Genomic DNA, 8,823 nt, shown 5'->3' with positions numbered 1-8,823 from the left:
ATGTTTTGCCAGAAACTGTCACGGTCCAGGAGAAAAGTCCTGGGAAGCTCCCGTGTCTCTCCGGAGGCTGGGGAGGCAGCCGGGAGAGGTAAATGTCCTACCTGTTGCATCCCTGCTGCCCACAGCTCAGGGCTTCCGCTCAGAACTCACCACCACGCTCAGCCTGGCTGCTCTGCTCCTCAGCTTTTATCCTGGCAGAGAGGAGAGCCAACAGCTCAGGGCAACAACTTCTTCAGCCACGGCCGGCAATTCTGACAGCGGCCGCGGCAAAGCCTAAAGCTTAAAAAGCGGGGTGTGTGTTAAAGGCTATTCTCCTCCCTGCCGTTTCACCCTGAGCGCCAAGTTTTTCCATAATGCTAACTAGTCCTTAATCTTCCTCCATCTTATCAAAGACTTTGTCCTTGTAAAATAGAATAGAGATTTATATTTGCAACAGGGAGGGTGATGTCATGTTTTGGAAGAGCTGGCTCTGGATTGAAGGCACATATGCAAACAGCCAAGCCTCTATTTGTTTTTCATGTAAATTTTAGTTTGCATAGGCAGCTGGTAGAATCTGAAACAGTTTGAGATATGCTTTGATACCTCAGGGATAAAGGGCAAGAGTCCTCCCTGGCAATCTTTATTTACGTAGGAAGCTCCTGGGAATTTTGAGACCTAATAGTGGAATTAAGAGTATCAACAGAAGTTCATTACTTTCATAACCATCTTTAAAACGTACTAAGTCACATATTGTAATTCTGAATAATTTATCTGTGTGATAGCTGCATATTACGTAAACTGTGTACATGAGATATAAATTACATATAATATAAACTATAAATATGTGTAATAAAATATATAAACAGAATATATAAGCTACAACTAATGCATGCAGTATCTTATACTGAAAGATCACTATGATTGACTTCTAAGAAAAAATCATTGCCCAAACTGAATACAAGAAAATTTAAAGAGCTATATTTTCTTCAACTCACTTGTCAGTATATTTGATTTAGTAATATTTTCCATTTTCAAGAAAAAGATTTTCTGTTCCCTTTTGTTAGTTGAAAAAAAAAACACAAATAGAAGAAAGCTGACTATGTGGAGAAAGAGTCAAAATACTCTTTCTACCAAAGGTGCTTCATTATTCAAATACAATTATGTTTACAAAGAGCCATAATTTCCACATCATCAGGCATTTAGAAGGCTCAATGATTAAATTTGGAGTGGGGCCCTTATTCAGCAAAACATTAGGTATGTTGAAATACATTATTCATTCTGCTGAAGGCACTTCATCATTAAAATTAAGCTTTAAGTTTGCCTCATCAAAGACTTTAAAAATAAATGAAGAACAAGCTTTTTGATCTGAATGCTAGATTGGAAACTTTCTGTATTTGTTAAATTAGGATCCTGCTTTTCTCTTTCTTGGAATATGTTGAGAGGAGTAGACTTATGTTCGCTTGATACCTGAATTAGAAGCTATTGCTCATGCACGCTCAGGTCCTGGTGGGTTTTATGAACCAAGTTCAATTTGACTTTGTGCGTAAACGAGAGAAAGACGGGAAGCGTGACAGGGACAGTGAGAAGATCCTTATATTTACCTGTTAAAAAAAACAAGGACAAAGCAGTAAAGCTCTTCAGCTTGGTCCTCAGTTGCCAAGGAGGAACCTACCAAGCCTTGCCTTGAAAATCAACTGGACGCATCTTGTGCCTCATCAACGCGTAGCGCCCTCGCCCCGGCACCATCAGGCCTACAAAGTAGCGCTGTCGATACCTTCTTTGCCACATCTTCCCCTTCTCCAGTGGCACAAATAGGTTGGCAAAAAAAGCGTGTCGTGGGCTGCGGCTGGATGCGAAAGGGCCTGAGCTAATAGCGCCGGCAGTTTCTTTTTTAGCCTGTGGGAGGGAGGTGTTGTCGTAACAGGTGTGGGGCAGCATATGTTGCAGTTCGGGCTTTTGTCGCGGGACCGCGTGGTTTGTTGACATGTCTGCTTCCTGCCACGCATCGACTCTGTGCAGGTCTTTTTCAGAACTCGGCTTTCATCTCGTACAGATATAGACGTTTCCATTGTGCGGCCCTGTGAATCTGAAACTAGCATCTATTCTAGAAATGAAGGGGGGAAAAGGAAAGAAGAAAACACCTATTTTAGAGAAATTTTCGCAACATAAAGCCTAAGAATATTTAGCATAAACTTGCAATAGGCAAACTCTTATGCCAATTTTTGATATTTTATCCACTGTATTATTAGTATTCTTCTGAAAAACATCATCCCTACACCCAAGAACCTGCTGGCTTAGATGTTCACCCAGCAAATGGAAGAGTCAGTTCAAGTACCTGCTGCAGTGAATATGGATTTATTTAAGGTGAAACGGCTTCGCTATATGGTATGTAAGGAGCCTTGCCCCAGTTCAAAGCTACAAAGGCTCAGGGTGACAGGGAATCGCATCTGCTGTTAGAGACCTGGAAGTTCCTGTAAATACAGCACCTGAAACTATATATATATATATATATAAATACATATATATAAATATATATAAAACCTTATGTAAGCCTTTTAACTACCTTGTAGAAGATTGCTGGATTCTGCCATTCTTTTGTAGAAAGCCACAGGTGTCCCCTTGGGAGAAAAGGAATGTGGCCTGGAGAAAGGAGCGTGGCATTTCTTTCAGCAACTTAAGGTCATACAAGCCATTAATAGTATTTGGAATAAAATGCTGAATGCCTGATCCCAGTTCCTGTCTGTAGCTGCCAAACTCTACAGCTCTTCAGACACTGGATATATTTAAAATAGTAGACTTTCAGCATCTATACAAGTAGAGCAGAGAAAATATAAAGGAAAAAAATAGTTAACTTTAATCTATGACATAGGCTAATATTTACTGAGCATAAAACAATACTTATATTTCTTTTCCAAAACTACAATCATATTAAACGCCACTGAGAGGAGTCTTTGCTTTTTTAGAACCAAGAATATTTTCAGTTATGCAGTATCAAGTTTCTGGTAGTTTATGGAAGTACATTTACTTATGCAATTATGTATGCAATACATATACAATAATATGTATAAAATTATGTATACAATAATACAATCTATTATTAAAAATTTAGTTTGTGGGAAATGTGAATTTCTTCTACATACTGAAAGAATAGGAGGTGCAGCAACGCCCAGTCTTCTCCCAAGGGTAAAACTAGAGGAGATAAGACTTTAGGCGCTGCATAAACACATCATAGAAAAACCTACCGCGGGCAGCACCATGACAGGTACCTTTTGCTTTGTTTAGCTCCATCTCTGAGAATATTTTATGCAAGTTCTATTTTTTTGGCCCATTGAGCGTGTGCTTAATGGGACAAAGGAATCCAGCCTGGGGAAAAGTCCAGGCATTGTTTTCCAAGATCGCTCCATCAACAGCAGGAATTACTTCCCTAATGATGTAGCCAGGAACGGGAACTGAAGGCACCGTGAAAGATCAGGCCAAAAATACACGAGGCAGAAATGAAGCAAACCCAGGAGCCTGTGTTAGGCTCGGTGAGCAGGCACCCCCAAACACAACCCAGCACAGGGGCAGATCTCCCCAGGGCAGCAGTGCTGGCTCTCCCAGGGCGTGTTGGTGCGCTCAGATAATCCCCTGCACAGCTCTGATGTCATTTTGCCCATAAGCCAAATAAAAACATGTGCAAAGCTACAAAAGCATTAGCTCGGCTCTGTTGGTGACCTGGACCTCTTTAATGCTTCCAGGAAAGCGTATCACGACACCAGAAACATTAGAGATACACCGATGCATTAGAGATGCTGAAAGCCATTCAATTTTGGCATTTAGCAACAGCCTACAACAGGGCTACATGCAGGGTCAAGGCTTCAGGTTGCGAGCAAATTCCCAGCCGTATGAGCAGGTAGCTCCATTGATTTCACTGGTTCTTGCCATCCACTTACAGGCTTGGAAAATTCGTAATACTTTTAAATCTTTGCATGATGGAGGTCCAAAGTCTAATTCTGTGGGCCCCTTCTTGTAATCTCTAAGGTGACAGATGCCATCTGAAGAAGGCATAACTCAGAATTAAATTAAGGACATCTGAAATCCTGTTCAAGTTGTACATTTTGCGCAGTTTACTGAATGCAGACCTCAATTTTGCTGGGCAGGTCATTGCAAACACTGTAGGAAAAGCATCAGATACCTAGTGAAACCACTGAGAAACTATACTTATCTGCATCTGCTATATTTATCTCGATTTTCCAATTTCTACGTTGTTTTGAACCAATAAAAAGAAATAGCAGTCTAAATATTGCATGTTTGAAATGCTGTACATCTGCTGGCGCACTGAAACTTTCCTTTGACTGCTCTGAAATTAGTCGTCATCTTAGCAGTGCTTGCATTCTGCTGGAAAAAAATAAAAAGAGCAACTTGATATTTTAGACACTTTCTATCTAAAATGAAAATAGTTCATACTACAAGTAACAGTGGGATTGTCTGTCTTATCTGTTGCAGAATAAGATGTCTCAAACAAGGAGGATCCCCAGGCACTTTGTTGTCTCCAGCTACCCCCGTCAGGCACCGGGAGAGGAAAGTTACAGCAGCCTCCTAACAATTCCAGACACCACACAGCAAATGGAGTTTAATATCAGGTATCATCATTAATGCTCCGTCTGTCTGTCCCTCTCACACCCGATTCAAAACCCCAGACTTTCAAGACAACTCTTGGCTAAGCCAAATACTCAGTGGATGCTATTGAAAATAGACTAGATACAACTGTAGATAACCTGTTGTGCTTGACAGTGATCACATAACATTATTGTGTGTTAAATGTCACTGCACAAGCACGCAGATGTGATTCTTCATTAGAAACCCAGCTGTTATAACAAGCAGCTGAGGAAGCCATTTTTACATAATCTCTAGGCGCCTCTCATAACAAACCGATAGTTGCCTTTTTACCCTGTGTAATCCTCTGTATACATTTTTTTCCAGTTGAGGAGCCCAGGGAATATCTTTCTTCATGCCCATGAAAATTATTTTCTGTGTGCTTTTTGTTTGAATGGCCAAATTAATCCCAAAGTTTTTCTAGACTGATCTCTAGAATGAGGCTCTTAAATCAACTGTTCAGCAAGTTTCATAAAGAGATCTCAGCAGAAATACAACAGATTAAAAATATATAATCTGATTTTTTTTCCATGAAAGAAATGAAGCGTGCCAAAGAGAACCCAAATTTTATGGAAACTTTCATTAAGAAAGTCTAAACAGAGTTTGAAATTAACACAAGTTCCTTAGCCGCTGGCTTCACAGAAGTTGCTCTCTGAGGACTTGAATGTTCCAGTTCTCCCCCAACAACCTCTACGTTTTGCTCAGATAGTTCTCTAGCACCACCCAGTAGCTGGAGACTGCGCTTCACCAGGGAAATCACTGGAGTAAATCAGCTGGGCAACAAAATGAGCAGTTACTTAACATGAAATATTTTGAGACATCTGAACTGAAAGATATTTCCATATTTTGACTTTGGGGGAAAAAAAATCCATTGCCAAAGACAAAGAAAACAGTCACCTAAAAAGGCAACATAAGTTTTCAAGAATGCAACATGTGCAGCTCTTTATGAAAAAATCAGCACTCTTGCATATGCATAAATACAGACTTAAGATGTCTAATCAAGAAAGCTATTAGTAAAAAACCCCAAACCCCCAACATGCAGTTTTCACATGCCCAGCTTTGGTGGAGTAACCCGCAGGCAGCTTCAGAAAGAATCAATGTTGCAAGGTTTTCCTCTAACACACGTCCCGAACCCCTCACAGCTCCGCCGTGCAGGTTGGCCATCAGCTGGCCCTGATCGGCGATGATTTCAATCGGCTCTACAACAGGAAGTTTGAAGATGCCCTGCTTCACCTGGCACACAGGTGAGTTGTGTTGTTGCATATTGTTGGTGTTTACATACTTTTAGTATTCACCTAAGATGGACAAATAATAACGTTTCGGCGCCAACAGCCAAAGTTTGGTATTGCACCGACCACTGCTGCTTCATAGGGGACCTGAGGACATAGAAACTTCAGCTTATGTTACAAGGAGGGATGATGTAAATTGTTGCCATAGACTCAAACCATTTACAGTGAGAGTTCTAAAAAGAAAAAAGGCGGGGGGGGGGGGAAGAGAGGCTTCTCAGTATTTAAGATTTTATAGTGATTTCTGTAGGTGCCTTTAAGTAAACCGTTTAAGCATAACTGAGTGATGACAGCAACCTAGCAAGGGTGATGCTCCAGGAATTAACAGGTTAGTGCATGTTAAATAATCTGCCAGTGCACATAAATCCTAGGTGGCTAAACTAGTTTGAATTGTCTTTTACCTGCTGTGAGCTGACAGCTGCAGATTAACTTACATGCAGTAACGTCCTAAGGTCATACATATAATTATCATTTGCACCCTAAATATACTCAAGTGCAATTCCATCTCTTTTCTCTCATCAGTTTGGCAAAAGTCAATTATTGCAGACCTCAAAAGAATGTGGTTCAGTAGTATGTGGGTTTCTGAACACAGACAGCAACCCTTGGTAGACATAAAGCCTGGATTTATGTCTGTATCCACTAAACCTGGATATAACTTTCAGAGACTCTCAGGCAGCTAGTCACATTAGTTTTATATTACTGCACTGGACTCTGATTCATTAAGGATAAACTGCACTTGCTGGGTTGCACTGTTCTTAGCCCAAAAGAGCAAAGGCCCAAGGCTGCAGTTCAGGAGACCTGCTGCACATTTTGCTGGTTAATGCTGATGATCAACTAATTCTAAAAACAAGCTATTACATTTCATATAAAGGCAGGTGTAATGAATGTTGAGGAGATGCTGAAACTAAGTAGACTAAATATATAATATGCATTTTATGACATTCTATTATTACATATGTTTCTTGACTTCTAGTAATCTAATCAGCGGACAGGAGAAATTGCAAATTTTCCAGTCAAGAAAATCAGGATTTTTTTTCCTTTTGAACAGTGTGGGCAGAATCTTACATTCCCTTTGAAGTCAGCCATAACCAATGCTTCCTCGGGGGCGGGGAAGTGAGGAAAGACTATTTAGCCTTTAAGCCCTTCTAAGTTACGAGGTCTCCTTCCTAGGCATTTATAGAAGCACACATGTATGTATACTTCATAGACCTGTATGTTCTCCACAGAAAGAACATACTGGAGTTCTGGATTTCTCTTTATAATTTTCTAAACTCTGGTATTCTACTTACAAACTGTAGAATATAAATATACATATATATATATATATAAAATCTCCCCCTCCTTTTTCTTTCTTTTTTTTTTTTTAATTAGGGTTGCTATCAGTGTTTTCCAGACATGGAATATTATTAAAAGTGTTATAAGAAGCTTTGGAAACCTTTGGAACAATAACTGGACTAAGAGGATCATTGGCTATGCAAGCTGGGTACGTTCTGTCCTTTATCTGCACTCCTTTTGTTGGGAAGTGGGCAATAGCAACCACTCACTCCCATGTAAATGTAAAGCACATAATGTGAGGCTGGGTTTGGATTTACTCCCTAGTTTGTTGCTTCCACTCCCCCACCATCCTCTTCTTTTAAAACATTGACATTTCTTGTTCATAGTGTATGCCAGAAGTCTGCAAACAGAATCAAACAACTGCCAAAGCCCCACTGGAATCACAGGGACTTTGTGCAGACAGGTTTTTTCACTATGAAAAGTTTTGAAAAAACAGGCCCATTTATCCCATCTAGGATGCAGTAAGTGGGATTACATTTTACATTCCGGAGAAGAGCTGCGCAGTCCTCAGAGCTTCGATAGGAACATGCCACTGCACCAGCCACGCCGGTACCCGAGCACCCCACACGCTCTCCACCAGCCCTTTCTGGAAAGGAGCTGGACTGTCCTCTCAGTTGGACACCAACCTCACGTGCAGGCGCTCTGGCTAGCTCTTCTGTACCACCTTTTTGCTGCTTGTTGTTTCTGACTGCGTCCCCTCTCTTCCCCCAGGTTTGCAGGCTGCCTTTCAGGTGCCTGTGCCAGAAGCTGGTGCCCGCAGCCGTGCTTGTCGTGGCGTTTTGGTGGACCATAAATTATGGACTGCAGAATTAATGCAGAGCGTCGCAATAGGAGGTCATTGCTGGACTCTGACCAATATACTCAACACCCAGGTGGTGGCAGCCAGTTTGTTTTTCAAATTTTCATTGATAAAAATCTCTTTTATATTTAAAACCTAGGCTAGTGCTGGGTCACTGCTGTTTCATATCTTTTTTTAAAAGAAAAACATTTAAAATATCATGAGGTTGTTGCTGGATAACTGCCTGACTTGCTATTTTTGAAATGGGAGTCTGGGTAATTAGGAAGTTTGTTTCTGTCTTTTTTGTTGTTTTGTTTTAATGCAACATAAAGTAGACACATAAAGTGTCTCTTCATATAAACAACTTCATAAAAAAGGTTCTAGATTGTGGAAGACTGAAGGAATGCTGGTCATCCTTTAAATTTTAACACTGAAAAAGTAATAGTAAGGATTAAAATCATAATACTGTTTAAGAATTAAACTGTTTCTTCAACTATTTTCCAGTGTTATCTGCTTAATTTTCCAAGACTGGGCCATTGTGCACGCTAATCACGAGACAAGATACCCTGTTCTCTTTGTTACTCAGTACTACAGGGAAAGGCTAGAATTTGGTAGAATTTGGGAAAGAGCCTTTTGACACCACCGATCTGCAGGGGAGGGGGAAAACTTCTGAAAGGAGACCTGAGCACAGCTTAGAAGATGGAGGTGGTTATAGGGGCCACCCTCTCTCCCTGCACAAGGCAGCACGTAGGAGCAGGTGGGTTTCTCGTCCCTCACAAACAAGCCCCAACTGCCCTGAATTATTTGGTC

General features: G+C 40.8%; 1 protein-coding gene across 1 annotated transcript; it reads left to right on the top strand.

Moving 5' to 3' along the window:
* Window positions 1-8,509, top strand: LOC104568883 (uncharacterized). The gene is made up of 5 exons (XM_088525633.1): window positions 1-88; window positions 4,465-4,601; window positions 5,757-5,858; window positions 7,272-7,383; window positions 7,947-8,509. The coding sequence occupies exons 2-5, from the start codon at window positions 4,471-4,473 to the stop codon at window positions 8,046-8,048; spliced, it is 447 nt and encodes a 148-aa protein (XP_088381759.1). The 5' UTR covers window positions 1-88; window positions 4,465-4,470; the 3' UTR covers window positions 8,049-8,509.
* Window positions 8,510-8,823: the final 314 nt, after the last annotated feature.

This window comes from Tinamus guttatus, unplaced genomic scaffold (assembly GCF_059628265.1).
Source record: "Tinamus guttatus ecotype Peru unplaced genomic scaffold, ASM5962826v1 Tinamus_guttatus_pri_ptg000229l, whole genome shotgun sequence".
NCBI classification, from domain to species: domain Eukaryota; kingdom Metazoa; phylum Chordata; class Aves; order Tinamiformes; family Tinamidae; genus Tinamus; species Tinamus guttatus.
The sequence above is the reverse complement of the archived record's forward strand: the minus strand, read 5'-3'. Positions and strand labels throughout refer to the sequence as shown.